General features: G+C 42.2%; 1 protein-coding gene across 1 annotated transcript in view; it reads right to left on the reverse strand.

The window, feature by feature from the left end:
* Positions 1-21,834, reverse strand: part of grid2 (glutamate receptor, ionotropic, delta 2) — a 425,055-nt gene extending 403,221 nt beyond the window's left edge. The window contains exon 1 of the mRNA XM_076099476.1: positions 21,747-21,834. Coding sequence (XP_075955591.1) covers positions 21,747-21,834 — 88 coding nt within the window. The remainder of the gene's footprint in view (positions 1-21,746) is intronic.
* Between the last annotated feature and the right edge of the window lie 1,524 nt (positions 21,835-23,358).

Genomic DNA, 23,358 nt, shown 5'->3' on the forward strand with positions numbered 1-23,358 from the left:
ACTTCTGTTTGTTGCTTAGTTACTTATGAGGGAACCAGATTGAGAAATTATCTGTAGCATCTGCTTCTGTGATGGATACTGTTCGATGAAATGTGTGTGACATGATGACATAATCATAGTTTCTTTACGTTGTTGTACAGTCACTAACAATGTGCCCTGAGAGCAAGAAACACTGATTCAAAGTGTGGGCTGAAAAGTCTTCCTTTGTTCAATTCCACCAGATGGATGCCCTCAAACATGCCGAGAGTTTTGAATGCGCCTTTGGTTGAAAATCCAGAAAAGCAGTTTTTCAGTCTGACATTAAAAACATTTCTCAAACCGTAAGATCCACTTTTGAATCTAAAGTGTTGATAACGTTGTACGGATCAAACCCCGTCTCTCTCCTTCTGCCCTGTAGCCGTTTTCACTCGATGAGCTCTGCCAGTGGAACACGTTTCCAGTCTAACGCTGCTTTTGCCATTTAACATGACAGCTCCATTCTCTTTAACGTTCCCTCTCCCTAGCTGTGGTTTAAGTTCTTCTTTTATACTCCAGTCTGGGTTTAAGTGCTTTAATTATCAATGTAACCGTGAAATCAGTCTGTGGAAGTAGCGATGTGGGTAAGTAGAAAAGAAAAGTGTTCAATAAAAAACAAAAAAGGAAATAGGAAGTTTTCAGAGATAATGAAAAGTACAAATCTCAGTGTTTATTTTTCATTTAATAAAGAACAGAGCTCATAAATGTCTTATGAGCGTCTGCCTGATCTCAGCACAGCCTGAATAAGAACTGAAGGAGCTGGTAAATTATTTCTGAGGTCTTCATAAGGAAAAGAGAGCACATGCGGCTGTATGAAGCAAATCATGGCTGTGTATTGTCAAGAACACCACAACGCTGTTCCACTTCAGCACGGCTAGTTGAATTATGATGGCAATAAGGTTTGGAAAGCCAAATGTGCTATAAATTGACAAACTACAGTGTCTTTTTTTAAATGCAATATGCATACGTTTTAATAAAGGAAAGAACATGAGAATGTTATTGTAAAGCAGTAAGTCAAATTAAATGCAAAAACGTATATCTCTGGGCTGGTTAGAGAACACACATACACACACAATTGTCTTGATGCGGACCTGAACAATTGAAGTATCCACATTGGAACAGCATGTGGGAGCCGGTTGTAATCGTATAACAACAGTGTGTGCCTGTGCCCATGTTCTACTTTGGTGAATTGCAGTAGATGTGGCGCTGTGCTACAGTAAAAGGTGCGGGTGCCAGTAACGTCCATGCAGTGCAGAGGGGAGTTATTTGAATGGCCATAATTAACATATTCCTTCTAAACCCGCCCCAACCCTTGAGCCCCACCAATGGGCTGCAATAATTCATCATTGAGTCAGAATTTGACAAAATAGACCCTTCATAGACCCTGTAGTGTCCTGTTCACAGACTGGAGCACGTGATGCTTGAGAGAGTCGGGCCCGTCATTTGAAGGACAACGTCAATAAGCTATCCTCCTGACACGGTTCCTTTGATGAAGCTGATGCAAAGAGCCGAGGTTCTGCATTTATCTGTCTGAACAGTGACACAATGCACTGTGCATCGTATGCCAATCTTGTTTTTGTCTGTGTGTGTGTGTGTGAGAACTTACAACAAAGCCGTGTTTCATCACAAAGTCTGGTTGGAAAATAAAGGACAGGAAAAACACAGAGAACTAGAGGAGATGTTTGTTAGAGAGAGATGAGAAGAAGACTCGGGCAGACAGGTGATTCAGTTCCTACTCATGTTCTTCAGTGACCTCATATTGACCCAATCAAAGAGGCTACAAGATATACAGACAAACCAAAGAGGACAGGAGATACCTGAAAAACTCTTCTTCCTCCTCCATTTCCTCTCTCCTCTTTGAACCTCTGTTCCCCCTCTGATGAGTCTCCCTGTTGGGTCATTTTCTTTTTCAAATTTATGGAGAAAGGGGGGACATTGCTACTGTAGTTTCAATAATTCAAAATGCTGCTTCTGCTTCACATAATGTCTTTGGTCTGAAATAAAGAGAGGGTATAAAAGGCAAAGCCCCACGCTGGACTTTTAGTATTAAGTTAATATTTTATGAGACCCAAGACAAAGAGGGAGATAAAAAATAAGGTAAGATACAAAAAGTAAAGGCAGCCGGTTTCTACAAAAGCTGAAGGCAAAACGTCCTTAACCCTCTCCTTTGCTAACTAAATCACTCCCACATTCTGTAGTTGTAGTTTATATTTTATTTATATGACCATCTGCTATAATAAAGATGTTTGGGTTTGTTTTTATTTGCTGAAAATTGTGTTGTGTTTGCATTTTTTTTATGTCCATCTTATGCTACATTATACTTCTACTCCATTACATTTCAGAGGACAATATTCAACCTTTTTCTCCACCTATCTTACAGCTGTAGTTACTACTTTACTTCAGATTAAGATTTTACAGGTTTCAGATATACTGTAAGTAGCTCCACCTTGATCAGCTACAATAGCTAAATTCTACAATCAAATAATGTCAAATACAATAATATTATCAGTCAAAGGTGCAAGGCAAGTACTTTTACTTTTGACCCTTTAAAGTAATTTAGCTGTTAATACGTATGTATTTTACTTAAGAAGACTTTCAAATTAAGAACAAGTACTTTTACATACTGTAGTTGTATTGTAGTGAAGAATCTGAGTACCTCTTCCACCACTGCTTGTGAGTGAATTACAAAGTGACTCTGCATTTGCTTTTATTAGTGTGTCATCAATGGACATAATGTTAACCTTTCACAAAATAAATAAATAAATTCAATATGAAGTATAATGTATAATGTGTTCCTCCATTTGATTCGTGTGAATTCCTTCCTGGGGGACTCGTGTCCTGAAATGAGCTGAATTGCTCAATAATACTTTTGAAATGACATGATAGCTCGATGATTGTGATCGGTGTGAGCCAGCGACAGTTTCTGGCTTCTGAAAATGATGAAACGATCACGGGCTGCTTGTACCGCTCGTCATCAAAAGTCAAGTCAGGCAGATCAAGCTGGCTCTTTTCATGGCATCACATTTGATGCCAATGACAAGCGCCAGCAGCACCTAGCCTGCATGTTGGCAAAGGTAGCTGACAACACCTCATTGGGTCCCATTAATGTGCTGCCAAGACAGGTGAAGGGAGAGACTCACCAGCCTCACAGAACGCATTGGCACTGGTGATACTACTGCTGGTGACATTTACCGAACAGCTTTCCAGGTCAGTTGGGAGGATTCTTCCATGGAAATATTACCTTTAATAAGAGCTCCATAAACCAACAACACATTTTAATTTCAAATGTAATAATCTGGTTGTCCTGAAAAGTACAATATGAAGCTTTGGTTTGGTTTGGGAAGACAGCCCAAAGAACTCGGCACCTGTGCCTGCTGGACATCAATGCCTGAAACTATGGCATTTAAAAGCTGTAGTTGCTGAAAGAAAAAAGAAACAAAAGAAACAAAAGCAGAAAACAAAGCGCATTCACATTCAAAGCCTGGAGGATGAGGTGTTGCATTTGGCTAAACATTTGATTTCACAACTTTCTTTTGCTCCTTCCTGCTAGTCCTAGAGGAGAGAAGCTGCTCTATTCGGCCGACACTTGTTAAAAAACGTGGAAGGTGTTGAGCTTTTCTGTGTCTTTGTTCTGCTGCTTCCCCGTTTATTTTTCTGTGGTCTGTTTATTCTTTTTGTGCAACATACTCACTCAAATAATGTGACAGCGTACACATGAAAAAATACATAATGAAGAATTGCAATATATGTGGCGCTACAGACAAAAGAAATAATGAAATAGTAAGCTTTGTGGCCATGCAGTAATCTTGTATGGAGTGATCTGTTGCGTTCTAGGTTGCCCTCGTCGTATCATCAGTTCATGATATTTTGAGGAATTGGAGAGTTATCTGAGAGGGTGGAGAGAAGGATGTTTTTTTTTTTTTTACATGAGGGATGTACTTCACCATTTTTTTCCCCTTCATAAAGGCCATGGCACCCTCTGGAAAAAACAACTTTGAAATCAAACTACTCGTCCAACATAGATACCAAATCGTAGCTGAACCATAAAATGACCTGTAGGTTTCCTCAATAGCAGTCAAAATATTTCAGCATAGCAGCTTGTGCAGTGCGGACCTCTCAAAAGTTGGCATAATGTGAAAGAAGGTCTGCTTATCGTGACTACGCTAAGGAGATCCAACCAAGGCAGCTGGCAGAGGCAGGAGCCCAGCTCAACCGACATGAGATAGTGGTGCTGCTCTACCGTTCCTGTCTCACTCTGCCAAAGGCATTCCCTTCAGACTACAGCCGCTATCCATTGCATAACAACCTAAAAAGACATGCACATAAACCAGAAACATCCAACCACATGTCTTAAGGCCTCAGCACAAACCTGCTGTTGCTCTTTAAATTAAAGTGCATAACATGTACTCATTTTGGGCCGTCAAGGACATCTTTCTCATCTTTGTCCCGCTGTGCACTAACTACTAAACCAACAAAAGCCTTCCAAAATCTGCTGCTATAAGATGACAGCTGTTACTGTGTGCATTACAGGCCAACACATCGTAAGAGAAAAGTAGACTACTTCACAAAGAAAGGCACCGAGTCTAAATTCTAGACATTTTTTTCCCCACTTTACAAGGTGTGGTAACATCGTTCAGGGATTTATTTCCTGCCTTTTGCTGTCATAGGGTAAAAACACCCCTAAAACACAGCGAAGCAGCACTGTGATGACGGGATCATCAGAAATATACATACATCTTTACGTTGACATATAACCTCAGGCTTTTATTCTAAAAACCTCTATTGTAGGTTGCATGCAATGGCCAGCTTGACTGGACACGAACGGCCCGAGTTGACAATGTCAGTAAAAACTATACACAACACAGTTAGGATAATAAGACATTGGTTTTGAGGTAAATGAGAATAAATGTTACCGACAGGCCGGTCACCGATCGACCAGTGCATCTCTAAAAAAAAATGTAAGTGACACCAAACCCCTGAACTCATTGGCAAAATGGAGTCATTCCCTGCCTATGGCATAACCTGAAAGTGAAGGTCATTCCCTCTACTGACTGTTGAGGTCAAACCGCTGCATCAACATCTCTCTGACAACTCGGATTAAATGTGACTGAGGGCAAATCAAATAAACCTGATGGGATTAGCAGACCTTTTAAACATTACTTCAAATGAGCGGTCTACATAATTAGCTGCTGTTTAGACACTTCCCCCTGGAATGCATAATGTTTCTCACCTTTCCCATTTCGTCTAACCTCTTGCTTCTCCGGTTTCTCTCTAGTAAGGCTACATTACAGCAGCGCTGGAATTTCTTCCCCTTAGGAAACTAAGGCCCATTACACATTACACAGCTTTTCACCCTGCATACTGCATCTATTCACAGAGACATCGTACACATGCACACACATACCCGGGCACACTTACATAATACGTTCACGGTATGTTAACACATGCGAGCACTCACACAGTCAAACATACTGTACGGTGCAGTGAGGTGATCCTTATATCACACGTACAGTATGAGAGCACACACGCATGTCTAATGTGGTTCGACTGCACAGTAATGCGCTGGGGTGAGATGGCTGTCCAGCGTGCATGACCCTCGGCAACTATAGAGAGATGGAAAAATGTTATCACATTTATTTTAAATAATGGAATTTCCACATTACATTTCCTTTGTGTTACATCAAGATCCAATTTTCCCATAATGCCTCAGTCAGCCTGGATGTATCGTTCCAGTCTAGATTGTATAACCTTCATGTAACACTGAATGAACCTGAACCTTTGTTGACAGAATGTAATCCTCATACAACCCTCTCAAATGCACATAAATGCAAGTAAACATTCACAAAATCCATGACAAAGTACACAAACAGGTTCAAACTATCACTACAGTACGACCGTCGATAAAAAGGAGTTAAGACTGTGAAGGTGCATTAATTCCACAGCTCTCTATTGACTTAAGTCAGTTCCACTTTTAATGCTGTATGTTGACTTTGGACTTGTGCTGCCTTGTAGCCACATCATACTAATCCAGCCATGCTCCCTCTTACCACTAAACCTTTCCTAAATTACAGCATTGTCCTATTGTGTATGTCCTGCTCTAAGCTCTGCTGACTCCCCTCTGTGTGTGTTGGTGCAAGAACGTGCATTATAGTTTATGGATAATGACAGATAGATGATTTGGGAATGGAACACAAATCAGAGTGACATTTCCTTTGAAGCATCTATGCACACACACACACACACACACACACACACAGGTCACCGGAAAACAGTGGAATTAATAGGACCAAAAACAACAATATCCTGACGATTAGAGCTGGGACCTTCAGGCTAAAGAGGATTTGCAGCTTAACTTTTTAAGATTTAGCTACAAGACTTATGCTCAGGACCACAGTGTAATTGAATAATACATTTGCATAAGGATTACCAGTACCCCGTTTTAATTCTTTTTATTTAATACCGCAAAGAGATATTTTCAGTCAAGTGAATAATGGTTATAAATAACAAAGGTAAAGTCAGCAGACACTCACACTGAAGGGTGAAGAGAGTAAGAAAATAAAGACAATTCAATCATACTCGTCCAAACATTGTCTTATGACTGACATCACAGTTCCAGTAGATGCAGCTGCATCGGCGATGATTTTACTTGGCGCATATAGCGTAAACGTTTAAAAGGTCCCGTCTCTTCTTAAAGGAAGACGACACATTGCCTGAAGTTCACGCCTTGTGCTCCAGCTATAAAACAGAGGCAAGCCACCACTGTGCAGCGGTATCCTATCAGCATGAACAAAGACTTATAATCTTAAAAAATACATACTTCTCAGTATTTTGCGTTTGTTCCATGGCAGACAAAAGAGATCACAGAACAGAGATTAAATGAATAACACTGATAGCACAGTTATCGTGCATGATAACTCACTGGTAGGGCTGCTGGGACACTTCAATAAATCTGAGCCCTCGTTAGTGTAACGAGTGTCACCTGTGCTTTTCCTGCTATGACGAGACAAGATGTCTATCGAGATCTGTAAAGCTCAAGAATGCAAGCAAGTGACCTGAACTGTATATTTTAAGATGAAAAATTATGAATATTACTAATCATTTCTATTTCAATGTACTGCCACTAGAGTTATGAGCGGTGGATAATCTGCTTCACTGATCAGCCAAACAAATTATAAACTTACAAAACAATACCACTGAGACATCAAAGATGTTGCTTCCCCACAAACATCTGTTCTGACAAACAGACAAGAGGTAAATAAGATGAGTTAGGAAAGGAACAAAATGTAGTGTGTCAGTATTGAAACATCAATGCAGGCAAAACACAAAACCATCTATATTTACTCCATATTGACGCTCTACCCAAATGAAGGCAGACAGGCGAAAGGGGACTGCGACAGCGAGTTAAAGCAGTTTAATTGGCAGATTGAAACAGGGGAGAGAAGAATCCAGGAGCCGAAGCCACTCATAGTTTATAGATTTTCAGCAAGATTGAGCAACAGAGGAGCAGAATATATGCTTGATGAGAAGAAAAGCAGATGTGAATGTTCCTTTGATTGCAGGTCGGCAACGGTTAAAGAGCCTAGCGTGAGAAAAGTGCGTGTTCGGGCAGGAGAGGGTTGCAAAAGAAGAAAGGCTGAGACACTGGAGTGAAGGAAAAAGGAAAAGTGAAGAGCAAAGACCAGCACTGAGGGCTGTCCGCAGCCAGAGATGTTTTAATGAGTCTCAATAACAGATTTCATCGTGCAAGACTTAATGTCTGGGCATGAGTGCACTCTGAAGTAAGACATTTCTTTGTGGTTCGTAGTTTAGAAGCATGAACGAAACATTTCTGTGTGATACGGAAACAGTTTTTTGGATACAGAACAATGTCTTAGTCATGTCAATGGCAGCATAAATGCCTGTTGATGTTATTTCATTGATAGAAATGTAAAGAACAAGACACAGTATAGTCTGAGCTGGAAAGCACACAGTAATGATGATGACTCCCAGCAATGCATTACAACTACATCTAGAACAGAAGGCTGTTTAATAAGGGTTAAGGCACATCACGCATTAAAAAGGTTCACATTTCCCAGGACGTTCATACCTACAGCAGGCTACCCAACATCCAACCCCTATGGATGCTGTAACTATTGCACTAACGGCGAAATCAGCATACAATTGCTGGACTAATCAATATGCCAGCCTCCTTGCAACCAGTCCTGAAGGAATTCACTGCGGTAAATAACAATGAGGTTTTTATTCGACCTGTTTGAGGGTACAAATTTGTAAGCTATTATAAAGCTGTGAATTCTGTCACATGGGGGGCAGCTGAGAGACTAGCACTTGTAGATTTATTAAAAGCTACACACCAACTCAGAATACCGTGTTCTGTATGGAAACTAGGAATTAACTTGTGTAAAATACTGTTGTATGCTAATGTTGGCATTACTTTTACAATGTTTGTCTTTTAAAGAAACTTGGCAGTAAATGACACTTTTGAGACATGCCACTGTACAAACTTTGGACAGCGCAAAACAAGCATGAACTAAACCTCCAATGGGGCCTCTAAAGCAATTCACATTCTTATCTACCAACACAGCCAACTCTACCGCCACTGCCTGTCGAACAGATTTATTTCCAGCCACAATTCTGGTATTGTTTTCACCTTGTGAGTAATTATGGCAAATTGTGGTCCTGGAGATACCACAGAAGAAGTTTGAGTACTCTCCCAGGTGTTTATATTTCTATATTTTGTCACAACCATGCAAGATGCAGTTATGAGACTCTACAGTTGCGTAGTTGAGATCATAATGGAGGCCAACTTCAAAGATGGGTGTGGTCCGAGCAAGGATGTCGAACACTGGAGGGCAGGAACTGGTGAAGGGGCCATTGGCCAGCGTGACAGTAGATGTGAAATATTCTAATGAAGCAATAAAACAAATATTCAGATTTTTTATTTCTTATTATTATGGATCCAAGACAACAAATCATGCTTTCAATAAAAATGTATATATATATATATATATTATAATAATTTCATAATTGTGCATTTATATTGCAGACAATGATTCTGTTTTGATGAAGACTGATTTTGAATTTTGCCTGAACTTCTGAAATCCTAAATAGATTCATGGTCTATTGGCAGGCAATTTCAATCAGACACTTTGATGTACTAACATTAATGTCAAGAATTGAGTCACTCCCTGTTTTGCTGGGGGATGGGGGGGGGGGGGTAATTTCAAATGGTTTGGTGTTTGTTTTGATGATGATTAGAGGGTTGACGAGCCTTCCAAACTGTAGGCTTTTGTTGTCTGGAAATTGTAATGCCTCCAGCAGAACTCCTGATGGACTCGTTATGATTCTCATTGAAAGGTAACATTTTGGACATTAACTTTACGATGTTGATGCAGAAAAAATGCAGTAATTTAGCAAAATTGCAGTAATTTAGCAAAATTGCAGTAATTTAGCAAAATTTGCAGTAATTTAGCAAAATTGCAGTAATTTAGCAAAATTCAAGCTTGACCTGAACTGCTACAGTACAAATCTCCTTTCTTTGACTGGATTACTTAAACTGAACAAGACATGGATCATTATTCATTTTCTTTACTGAAAGGAAAATCATGTAAAAGGGACGAGGTAGGCTGACAAGAAGTAATGTAAATATATGATGACTGATTGCATAACGTTAAGCGAGTCCCCTCTGCCTTGATTAACAATGTTGGCTGATTGTGTGGTTGGTTTGTGCTGCTGTCAAGGATGTAGTAATGGTTTTATGTGCTTTGAAGTAGGATTGTATGAGGTTTTTATCCACACTCTCACAGTGTATTACCCATTTTAGATGGTCAGCAAGCCCACAGTTTGGAGAAGCAGACAGGAGCACCAGAACATGAGCAAAGTGATGAACTGCTGCGGACATGGGCAGCAGAAAGACCTATTTTAGACTCCTAAAAGAAAGACCCACCTAAAAAACTAAAATCTGTTTAATCTGTTTATATTTAGAATATATTCCGACATGGAACTGAAGTGAAGGTCCTGTGACTTTGAAGAGAACATAGATAACGTTTACTTTCAGTTCAGTTCCCAATCAGAAAGAGCTGTCTGATGGCAAGATAAAGTGGTGGCAATATTCTAAATATAGGTTACACTTAAACGGATATTGATTTTTTTAGGCGGGTCTTTCTTTTCGGTGGCTAAAAAACGATTGGCTGCTGCCTCGTCCACAGCAGTATATTGCTTTGCTCTCGTAGCGCTACCCCGCTAGACGGTTATCTACTTAAGGTGATACACTTTTTGTCTTATGTAACAAAGGCCTGCTGTGTCTTGGGATATTATGAAATGGGATTTAGAAATGAAGACAAGCTTGTTTACCTTAGAATCAGCTGCTTAGCAATCAAACGTTAAGATAATATTAATAACTTAGTGATAACGTTGACGTTACTAAACGTTACCTTTGAGGGACGTTAGCGTAGTCAACATTAAAACAATGTTTGCAGGTTATAACGTATCTGTTTAGCTAACAGATCAATACTGGTACACGGCAAAGTTAAAAAAATCTCTCATCTACTCTATACATATGTGTGGACAGTGACGCCAGCCTTCCTCGCCTCTTTGGTCCTTTCCATAAAGCAATTAGGAGCTGAACAGCTGACAACCAGGTGCTACCAATTAGTGGCGATTGTAAGATGTCTGGTCTATTACACAAGACTTAACCCTGTGCATTTAATATGCCCGCAGTTTAACATCATTCTGATAAGAGAAATGCATGTGAGCTCATACGATTACGAACCCTCCGGATTAGTTTTTTACATCACAGGGATAAAGGCAGCAAAAAAAGAACAAGTGCGAATGTGTTTCAGATGCTGCAGTGGGTCATAGTGGTGTAGCAGCCGAGGGGTGATCCGTGATCGGTACGGATCACCCCTCACGGTTTGCCACACATACGGGATGCGGATTGCACAGTTGAACCATCACAGTGTGAAATAATGCAACACTGGGAACAACAAATCTGTGTTTTAATTGGCGGGAGGAGAGATAGTAACGATGCACCAGAGCTAACGTGCGGATGCTCCATTCGGTTACATAATGATGCGTTCATGCTCGATTGAGTAAGAATGAGTGTTGTGCTGAAGGTAAATTATAATGTCGCGATATGTTCAAATGCAATCTTGTAAAATGTAGTTTTTCACACAGACAACCTGACTGGTTGAAATGATTTTTGGGACGTCGGTGAAATAAATAAATTGGAGCATTGTTTATGAGTTGCTACCGGTCGGCGGCAAAAAACTTGATCAGGGCGTCTTTAACACTTACGTGAAACGATCTGAACTATGAGTTTTGTGATCTGTTGCACCACTAGTGGGTCCTTTCATGACATTAGATTAACAGCACAGAAAGAGGCTGTGCATAATACACCATTTAATAAGCTCTCACATATTTTCATCTCTGATTTAAGAGGTTGAATATTAATGTATGCAAGTTAACATACGTGACTAGCCACAGTAATCTTATATTGTAGGCATGAAAAGCAGTAGCAGCCTGTAATTATTAATGTTAATAAGAGCAAAAGTGGTCAGTTGCTCTCACCTTGGAGAGAATTTTCAAAACGTATGCAAATGTCTGCTCTTACTGATCGCTCACACTCAATTTGTCGATTTTCTTTTTCAGACCCGAATGGGACACGAGATTAAAAGCTGCAATCCAGATGGGCACATGCAGGGATAGCTTTGAGACATGTTGCCAAGTGTGTCAGACAAACAAACGAACCGCACATTACAATTCAAAGAATGATTACAAAAATGTTTAACACCTGTTAGTCCCGACGCCTGTTTGTGTACTCGCTGACAGCATATCAGACATCAAGGAGGAGGTGGAGACAGGTACAGAGACAGAACAGTGCTCTTCAGAGAATAGAAAGGAGAGAAAAAGATTGGAGGCAGATGCAAAAGAGAAAGAAGGAATGATACAGTGGGAGTGAGGCAGGGAAACGGTGAAAAAGAGAATAAAATCAAACAATAAAAGCACGGGAGAAAAGAAGATTTGACCCGCAGCAGGCACAGAGAAGTATTTGGGAAATACACTTGGTACTGTGATGGGAGGAAATGAAATGACCAAGATTCAACAGTTGCAAAAGCTCATACGCACACATACAGACACCATGGATTTACAATAACAGACGTGAGCACAGAACAAGTAAAGCTCAATCAAAGCAACTACAGATTAGCCACAGCAGTGCAATACAGCTGGAGCTATGAGAATGTCGACTTGTGTTATTGTTTTGCTCCGACCGCGTGCCTTTGTGGTCCTCGATAAAGTGGTTTCAAAAGAGTTTATAATTTAGCACTTCAATTGTTTTGTCTACGATTGGTAATCTCAAAGAACCCCTTCAAGAAAAACGAATTATTTGTCCCTCTTTTTTAGACCGAATTGTTTTGAACTGTAAATTTTTATCAGTAAAACCAGAACAGATTTATAAAGCACCATTTCAAAACAAAGAGTTTTGTGCATCAATGTTTTGCGATGCATCTAAGACCGAATATGTTTTCCACGCTTCGAAGATTAACTTCTTCTTTCTGGTTACATGAGAAGGGCCGTGGGAGTTTTGTGAAAATAAGAAGCAAAGGTGTGATATAATTAGTCTGGAAAACGCTTTATCACTTCAGCGGTGCTAAGTAAGCAACATTGTGATGTAATGTAATAATGTGATGAATGAAGGCAGTGAAACTTTCACAATTTGATGCAACACAGGAGAAGATATTGTACAAATAACAGAAATAAATGTGTTATTATGTTATTATGTATGCATGCACACGTTCTCAGTAGCCTTTGGCATAATGGTCAATTATTTTCCATCTTCTATCTTCAGTCGGTCATTTTGTTTAACCAAATAGCATACTTGCTGTTAGGCCTTCCACAATAAGTACTTTTATTGGACAACATATTGTCCCAGAAATAACTGCGATAAACAATATTGAATATGTTAACATGCAAACGCATATTCAACTATTATTCCGAATATGATAATATTCGGAATTTAAAATGGCTCATGCAAACATCATATTCTGTTTGGGTTTTCTGAATTCGGCCTTATTCCGAATGGAGCATTCTCCGATCAAGATATGTGGGATATGTCGATAGTATTTGGATTTTAGGAGCATACTTTGCACATATAGGGGTCTCAACAGGGGGTTTTTACGGCTCTTTGCGACACACGGCTTCTTTCCTGTTTACGACCACCTCTGTGCACCGAACACAAACGAACTGGCCTACAGTTTGCAAAGCTGGAGTAGAGATGCATCACCGAAAGAAAGCCCACATTTCTGGTCGGAAGGAGAAACACCGACCTTTAATCACCATGAAGGACTTGGATAACAACAGGTTTTGGGATGTGTGCAAATATCACAACGCCGGCCTTTTCAAGAAGGCGGTTGAAGGAATGAAGGAGGGAAGCTGTGTTCAAAAGATCCTTAATAATTAAAACATAAATGAAATAAAACCATACAACCAAAACAATAGACTAAATGGACTCTTGGGGATATAAAAATGTAATAATATTATTTAATACTTAAATACAAAAATATAATTATATTGTAATATTTTATCTATTTGTATTTGGCACATCACATAATCTACCAGCCACTCAAAGCCCTTAACAACATGCCAACATTCCGCCATTTACATACACATTCATACACTGATGGCAGAGGTTGCCATACAAGGTGCCAACCTGCTCATCAAGGGTGGTTAGGGGTTCAGTGTCTTGCTCAAAGACACTTGGACACTCACTCTGGGAACGAACCGGGAACCTAAACCTTCTGATTACTAGATGATCGCTCTACATTCTGAGCCATGCCGCCCCGTCGTATGTGTGTGGTAGTACGCCGATTTCTTTTTTGAGCCTATGTGCGGGTAGTTCTTGTGCACCTTTGTGTGTGTGTGTGTGTGTGTGTGTATATAAGCGCACAGGCTTTAGTTTACGTGCAGCGTGCACTTTGGAGAACATTGTGCCAATGCTATGCTTTATGTGTTTTACAGTGCTGTGAATAGCAGCCGGCCCATGATTGGTTGAAGAGGAAAGGATTCATATACATACCGTATATGCATGATGAAACACACATCAATTTAGACACACACCCACGCTGGCATGCACCCTTAAAGACAGCGGTCTGGGATGCATGCAAGCGCAGGCAGTATGCACACTCCTTAATGCATGAACATGCTCACACACATGCCTGAGATGCTAACGCAAATTTAAAAAAACATTGTATCCACATTTAGGGCACCCACTGCCCAAGTGAGACACAGCGAAGATTACTGGAAGACTAAAGCAGCATTTGTGTCACTAGAGAGACAGAGGACAAGACCAAAATCAAAGAGGGTAGATGTAAATATTCACTCTACTGCAAGAATGTAGGACATACAGAATGGATAAACACCATCATCACTTATACATGCACACCACTGCACCATTGAAATCTGCTCACATGCACAAAGACATGCATAAAGCTGACAGTCAAGTTAGTCCTTCGTCCTTGACAAGAAAATACTATTTCCCTTCAAACTTTCTCTAAACATAAGCCTGATTACATTGACCTAATGCACACTGAGCATTCTTCCCGAAAGACACTCACTGCATCCAAATGGTAGCATTCTACTGAGTTTCATTGTTTGTTCGGCGTATTTGGATTTTGGTCGTCTCGTGAATAATAATTGCCAAATAGTGTGATTACTTCCTCAGTGTGAGGCAGTGTGATAAGCTAGAGAGCTGTGCGTAGCGTGAAATGTCCCCACTCTGGTTTTGAAAAAAAAATCTTAAATACAGATCAACATGCGTGCGTGTCTCATATTCAACATACGGAAGGGATTTCTGGATTCATGCTGTGTTTAATCCGTTAATTTATACAGAAAGCTTGTGTCCTAAAACAGGCCTCCAGAGGTTACTGTTGTACTGAAAGCAGCCACTTCACGACCTATATAACCAGCTAGCTGTTCTCCCTTCCCTAAACCACAATGTTCAGAGTACAGAGCCAGAGCTTAAGCGTGCCCTTACAGAATGTGTGTGTGTGTGTGCGTGCATATACAGTAGATTGCACGTGCATGCATGCAGAAAGCAGTTAAAGTCAATCTCCACAAAAAGCAAGCTGACACCCGTCTTCTGGTGAACAGCAAAGGTTCTTGTCCTCAGCTGACATTAAGCATGTGTGACTCTGGCGCGTGTCGACGGGATAAACACAAACAATACAATCATCCGGGAACAAGGGCTCTGTTGTACTAGTCCTTCCCGGGCCATCTGGTCTGTTCTACCTGCATCACTGACTGCTGCGGTGAGACGAAGCACCTTCGGCAGGGCAGGGCTGTCTTTCCTGGCCTACATCTGCAGTCGACCTCAGACAAGCAATCATACTTCTTCTCACCGCTACCTGTCAGTCCACCTCAACTTCAGAAACAGACTCACACATATTCCCCCTTTCTCTCTGTGGCCTGGTGAAGGGTTCTGCCTCAGTGACCAGGTACAGACGTCAGAGCTGCTGTCTGGCTCTTTCCTTCACAAGACAATGCACTAACGTCCCAGAAACCACACAAACCAGGCACACAGTTTTTGCACCTCTTTGAATCAACACACAAAAATATACATAAAACCCCAGTGTTCATGCACACAGAAACATGAGGTGCTAAATTTACACAGTCAAAGACAGCGTGGACCAGCACATCTGTCAACACATATCCATAAGAAGATGTGAAGCATTTAATACACACTGCTTAGCCCCCTCTCTTCTGGATTGGTGCATAACTGCAGATTAAAATACACATGTGCACGCAGACACACACAAACAGAAGTTGATAGTTCAGAAGAGGAAGCGGTGTTGACAGCTGTGAAACACGTAGACAAAACTAGGCAGGAGGAGCCATTCACACACACACACACACACACACAGATGTTTAGAAATCCTTCTCCATGGAAAAGACCGGAATAGCACCAAAGAGAAAGAAAAACCAGGCCATGCCAGGACAAATCTCCCTCTCATTCTCCCCCTTATTTCCTCACCCCACAAACAATGGAAACCTCTCATTCGGTCTTTCAACTCTTTCCATCTAAATGATCTCACACACGCACACATGTGCACACACTGCATAGATCCAATAATCTCTCTGTCCATCCCTCACTCTCTTCCTCATCACCTTAACTGAACTGGCTGTCCAAAGGATAACAACTTTTATTCTCTGATATTAGTTGATATTAGAATTCAATTGTGCGTCGACAGACACATTTTGCAGATAACCGCATTTTCTCGGGCATTCTTGTTTCGTGGGCCTCTGAAGACTGACGACATCTTTCGACTCTAAAGAACATCTACAGTTTGGAATGTGAATCTGTGTCATTCAAAATGAATTCGATATCATCTGAGTGTCCAAGTTGTGGGTCACAATGTGCATGCTAGACAACAGCAGTTGTCAGTTGGAGCTGTAATGAATTGGATCTCAGTGGACCAGACAGTCATGTATCTGATGTTACACTAATCGGCCCACTTTTGGGACCATGTATGCTAGTTTTTGGTGGTAAACTTAGACAAATGAGTCTTGACGAGTTAACATACATCAGGGGTCTTCAACGTTTTTCAGGCCAAAGACCCCCAAACTGATAGAGATGGAACAGGGACCCCTATATATATATATTGTATAAAATTGTGTTTTATATTAAACTGGGCCTAGTGCCATGTATAAACATACCTCTTTATTGTGCATTCAATACTAATATAATACACAGGTTCATATATTCATGTTTTTATTTTAAACATGTGCAAGGTACAGTGAGCAGGGTGGCCGTGCCACTGCCATTCATAAACATACCTTGTCAGCTGATACCAATGCCAATATCAACATTGTCAATTGCATGATAATCATGCACACAAGCTATTCAAATTGATGTTTTTATTTTAAACATAAATGTGGAAACGAAAAATGAGTGATGGCCTATTAGTGCCAATGCCATGCATAAAGATACCTGTTATCTTGCATACAAAACTGAACTCTTAAAATAATGGACAGATTCATGTTTTTTGCTCATAACAATGTCCATTGATTGCACAAGGTTTCGTGGGTGAAGTAAATGTCGTTGTTTTTTCTTTTTTTTTTTCACAACGGTATCTTCTTTTCAAATAATATTGCAGCGTGCATCCTTGTGTCTGGGATCTTAGTCAGCTGGGGACTGAATAGGCTCTCGGTCAATCACGGCGAACCTGACAGAGCCAGCATGTAACATGCGGCCTCGTGATTGGCACAGCAGCGATAGGGTGTGCAGGAGGCTTGGAGGGACAGATCCAGGCTAGTCTCGCGCTGTGAGGGAACCGGTGCCCAGCTTGAGAGAGCTCCTGTGTGTCGCTGAATGTGTGCATTTCTGACTGAAAGATAACATCTTCTGCCTCCATTTATCCATTCGCTACAATATGTTGTAACAGTACCTCCGCAGACCCCCTAGGGGTCGCGGACCCCCTGTTGAAGACCTCTGACCTACACAAACACAGTATATATGCACCGCTGTCTATTTTTCTGCAGAGCTTTAAGGCTTGAATAATCTTGAATAAAGCGTCTCATTTCACTAATGACCACAAAGGTAACAGTCTGTTGGACCAAATCCCTCGGGAATCGAGTTGTTCTGTGGTTTCTTCTAAACTCTGCTTCGCTCTTGGTATTCCTACATTACCACAGCAAGAAGTACTGCACTTGTGTTGCACGGATGCTTTTATAAACAAGTTGACAGTAAAGAATCCAATTCATCAATGACTCAAACTAAAACCTTGGCTCGGCGTTCTTTTGTTCAAAATACTTACAAAATGGTAAAAACCCAGCAATGACTGATTCACATATGAAGCGTCTAATGTGCCTATTCACACCGTGTCCTCTTTCAGATTTGATGATGCATCGCAAGGTAAACGAAGCCCACTGGGTCTCCTATAACTTCAGGTATAACACTGTAGATATCAGGGGAACTCCTACTTCCTCTTCGTCCAAGTGTTTCTACTGACCTAGCCAGGAGCAACAAAAAGAGATAAAGACCATAAGCACATAGGTTTCTATAATATGTGTAGGTACAGGTTAAAGGCATTGTGTCACATGTAGTCGTCTAATATTCTTTTCAATATTTCATGACCTTTACATTTTTAAATGTGTAAACAAGTACGATGTCATTAATCTGTACAGCCAGGACAAATCAAATATACTGCTTCTCAGTGATTAGTGTCGGAATAGTGCGCGAGAGAAGTGTGCCAGTGTACAACCCATGATTTGAGCCAGGCTCATTCGTTAGCTTCTTCCCCTCATCTAGGCTGCATGGTTAGCCAGTGGATGCACTATGACACTGCATGGCTAAAAAGCAGACCAACCTCGAAGTGAGGCCTTAATCTGGCTGCGTAAATCACTGCGAACTGTCTGAGCGTAACTAATCACGAACACACACAACCGCACGTACTTCCACACACTCTCTTTAACACACACGTGCAGAATCCATACGAGCGGCCCTCATAAAGCAGAGGGACCATTGCCATGCAGCACACGATGCAGAAAGGGCCGAGAGACAAGCGGACTCCCCTCTTCCTTCTGCATGCTGATCATGAGAGAGACAGACAGAGAGAAAGGGAGAAAGAGAGCGAGAGAGAGAGAGATGGACAAGGCGGGGGTGCCAGCTACCCAGCAGCTCAATCACATCTGATGCCTGCACAGTGCGAGATTAAAACATCTGCTGGTCACTGCTCTTAATATTGCAAAAATAAAGGCTGCTCAGTGAGAGGAAGGCACAGGTTTTCAGTACAGACAGCTAAAAAGAGTAGATGACGACGACACAAAGTCCACCTTCTCTCCATTTCTTCCCCCTGGTTTCTCTTCTTCACTTTCTGTCTTCCATCTTTTCTGCCTTTGATATACATCTCCCTTCGCCTGTCTCACTCTCTCTCTCTCTTTCTCTCCTTTTCCCATCATTCCATCTTTAGCTACAACAAAGAGATTAAAGAAGGATTACTTCTGACATGTCAATGTGATGTTCCTGCCGGGTATAGTATTTTTTTTCTTTCTTTCTCATGCAGTCCTAAGTCAATATGATGTGCGCACACACACACACACACACACACAGAAAGAAAGAGAGAGACGGACAATTCAGCATTGCAAGAGTGGGATACACATTATTCTCTTCATGCAAAATGCAAAATGATGACGTGCAGGAACTAGTGTGGCTTATTGCTCCTTGAAACAATACAACCTTATGTGTGAAAACAATGCGAGCAAATCATAATACTCCTTCCTCTACTTGTTTCCACTGCATCCTCCATACCCAGGTTTATCTGCTGTTTCCAAGGTCGGCTGAAGAAGTGAGGATAAGGAGGGATGGAGTGTGAGAGAGAGGCTGAATGAGAAAAAAATAAGTATTGTTTCGGGGCGGGGGGGGGGTAACCCTTTGTTGTGATGCAAAGTACTTGTGTCTAGCTGGGAAATGAACTATTGATTAGAAATAAGGTGGAAGGTAGAGAGTGAGAGGGGGAAAAGGAAATGACTGAAATCACACCAACTAACAGCCCACACCGATCCTTTGTCCTCTCCACACGTACATGCACATGTGCTTGCTAAGGCAGGGGGAGAAGCTGCTCACATGGAGTTGTAACTAAACAGTAATAAACTCAGTCAACCAATAAACTACACACTGCTTTCACTGTCTTTTCTACTAATTGGAAACCACTCACTGGCCTGGTTTGCATTACAGGGTCAAGGAGGAATAGTCGAGTTTTCTCATTATCCATGTCACTAAATTTGTTCCTCAAACATATATCTGGGGTTTGTATGGATTATGTTGCAAACGTGACGTGATTTGAGAGCTTCTACTCTTGTAGAAGCTCTCATGGCTTCAGTGCACCTCAGTGCAGTTTGCCTACATAGCTGAAGATCCCCGTCTTAGTCTCCGTAAGCCTAGAATGCCAAATCGCTAACACTCCTATCTAGAGAAACTAACAGTCCGTGAGCTGGTTAAGTTTAAGTGTCTTGCTGTGAGACACTTGTAGAACACGTGGCCACTGCTGAGATCAAACCATCCATTCACAGGGTGATCTGTCTCACCAGTGGATTATACTGCCACCCCTGTAGGGCCGGCACCACAGCCTACAATCCTGCATGTAAGAGGAGGCTTCTGCAAACGAATGACTTTACTAATACTCCATCCGCCTTCCTACTATACTGCACTGAAATGTCTGTATAACTGAATATGGATATGTTAAAACAAAACGTCATGACAGGAAGCCAAAACTATTTACAGGCATCATCTGTAATGTTTGGTTTCGGGAGGTTTCAACCTGGTACCACCTGCATTTCCACGGTCTGCAAATGACACAATACACAGTCACTCTGTACTTGATCTGTGTGAAACCTCGCTCATTTGGCCACGCTGCTGTTGGAAGTCGGATATGAAGCATCAGCTTGGTCTACAGGCCAGAGAAGACCTCCAACTGATCCAGCTTGGCAAACCCTGTTGAGGTGGTAAACTGGCCTGGGGTCTGCTCTGGAAATCAGCTGGCCAGGCCCTAAATGGATCCAACAGGCCAGTACTCTCCCCCTGGCAGCATAATGCAGTGGTTGAAATTGGCGGCTTATAATGTGTAAACGTGTGTTTGAGTGTGGATGTGTGTGTTAAAATATGGATCTTGGCCATGTGCATGACCTGGTCAAAAAACAGTTCAACATGGACAGGTGCTTATCTTTCTGCTGGTGTGCACGTGTTAGGTCATCACTCTCACTCACGCACCTACACACTGCTCTCTCTCTCTCTCTCTCTCTCTGTCGCTCTCTGTCCGTTTCTGGTCTATCGCCCATTGGAGGCCACCAAGCTATGCAGCGATTACGTGTGCCCACCACCACCTCGCGTCCTCATCACATCCTGCAAGACTCTCTCTCTCTCTCTCTCTCTCTCTCTCTCTCTCTCTCTCTCTCTCTCTCTCTCTCTCTCTCTCTCTCTCTCTCTCTCTCTCTCTCTCTCTCTCTCTCTCTCTCTCTCCCTCTCGGCGCTGCTACATCGCCTCAGAGAATACGCTCCCTGACGTCGAAATCACACTCGACACAACAGTGCCACACACCAAGCTGGTGGCGGTGGAAAGCGGTAAACGTTTTTTTTTTTCCTCTCCCCTGGCACTGTAGTAGGCTAGCTCACGATAGAAGGTGGTAATGCCATTGTGCTTCAGAAAACAAAGTGGAAAATTCGCTGTCATCGTGGGTAATCCCTCTGCCATGCAGGACAACATCACGCCATCCTAAACCACCTGTTTTTCGCGCATCCTGTGCGCACACGGCAATTGTTGTCGGAAATTCTGGGGAAACGTTGCGCGCCCGCCTTCATTGATCAACCCAAACAGCCATTAGTGATATTCACCACCTCACATAAGCGACTTTAAAGCAATCCTGAGATAATATAGTTTACATAGTCTACGCAATTGATGCTCAAGCCCCCCCCCCCAAATTCAAAGTTCATTCAAACGATGCCCGTAATGGTACAAAACATCGTTATTTCACTAGTAGCCTGCAAATAAGTCAATGTGCATTATCGGTCTGCATGCATGGAAATGCCAACTAACTAGCACAGGGCGCCAGAGACATCGCCATCAGTGTGATTTAAGCGGCGCAGCGCACGCGGAGGCTGTAAAAGCTCCAATCTGTTTCCCGAGAGACGCACAGAGATCCTTATTGTGGCCGCGAGTCAGAGGAGAGAAAGCGCAGTAACTCACCGATGTGGATGATTGAATCTGAGAGCGCCGACTTCCACTCCTGGCTCCAACACACGGCAACGAGCAACAGAGCCGAGATAACTTTCATGTTGTCCAGAATTACCTCCTCCAAAAACAAGAGAGAACCAAAGCTCTCTGAGTGAGAGCGAAGTGAGTTAAAATCCCGGGAACCGAAGCTTCTGTCTTTTAGTCCATCTGTAGGGCGGTGTAGGAAATTCCCTTTAATCTCTTCCTCGATATATTTTGGATCTTGTCGTCAGAGTACAATGCTCGTCTGAAGAGGAGAACGAGTAGAGATTCCCGGGTAGTCACAGACTGGCACCCTGTTGAAATTCCTCCCAACATTAAATCATAGTGTGGGCTGAGCCGCAGAGGAAACAACCCGCATCCGAGCGTCGGTCGCGTTAGAGCAAACTGGATTTTACGTGGATCAATCTGGAACCATTCGATAGCGTGAGGGAAAACCTCGTTATCTTGAACAGCGGCTCCTGCTGTAATGACCCGTGATTCCCAGCCTTTCAGACTTGGCGACGCAGTTTCCCCGCTGCACCAATCACCAAACCCACAGCAGCAGCAGCGGCAGCCTCAGTGGACCAAGCCAACGGCCAAAACTTCCATTTTGCCCAGAGGCTTTTTTTAATTTATTTTTTATCTTTCTTTCACTTAGCCAGCGACACTGACGAAGCCACCGACTTTTGTTGGAGGGTAAAGAGATGCCCAATGACGAAAAGCCTTGTCACATGGCATTACCACGGAGAGGTACCATATTCCGTAATTGTCTCTAGTTTCCTGTAGAGATGACAGAGACTGGGATGGAGAGGGCTCTTTAAAACGCATACAATGAAAGAGAGCTCCAAAGCAACACTTCCTTTCTGCGTCAGGAGGGTAAAAAAAAAAATGAGGCTCGGCGATCAGGAGAAAAATGAACCGAGGATGTGCGCAACGACACTCCGCGGTCCGCACTCCGTCTGCGGATACTCGCGTCAGCGCCGGCACGCAAGGTGGCTGGTGAAGAGGAGGTTTGCCGCGTCTCTGTGGGAGAGAGAGAAAGAGTGGAAGTGAGGGAATGAGAGACAGGGAGGAGATCCAGGAGAGAGAGAGAGAGAGAGAGAGAGTGAGAGAGAGCAAGAGGCAGCAACTATGAGCAGCAGCGGTTGCCTGCTCGGACGCGCATCTACCGTCTGGGATTTACCTTGGAGAAAGAGACGAGATGTGCCTACCCGGGCGGGCGGGGGATGCAGAGGGGGGTGGGGGGTCTCACAGAGAGACAGACAGATGAAGAGGGGGGTAATCTGCCATCATGCCTGTCATGGGCACCTAAGGCAGCCATCGATCCGATAACTCTCACTTCAACAAGAGCTTGTGGAGGGGTACCAGTTGGTTATCCCTCATAGCATTTAAGGATATCTGGGTCACTGACTGAGTACAGATGTTTGTTTGTTTTACTTTATCAATTTATGTCAACTTGTGAGGAGAGTCCTGTATCATTCTCCCGATAATACATTATATTGTTCAAATTACTCACAGCAATGGCAAGGATGCATTCAGCCTTCTTCTTTCAAACTATCCTCCCATCCTTTTGTCCAACTATTCTATCCACAGCCCCATTCAT

Source organism: Anarhichas minor, unplaced genomic scaffold (genome assembly GCF_050575085.1).
Source record: "Anarhichas minor isolate MPS153535 unplaced genomic scaffold, ASM5057508v1 ptg000025l, whole genome shotgun sequence".
Taxonomy (NCBI): domain Eukaryota; kingdom Metazoa; phylum Chordata; class Actinopteri; order Perciformes; family Anarhichadidae; genus Anarhichas; species Anarhichas minor.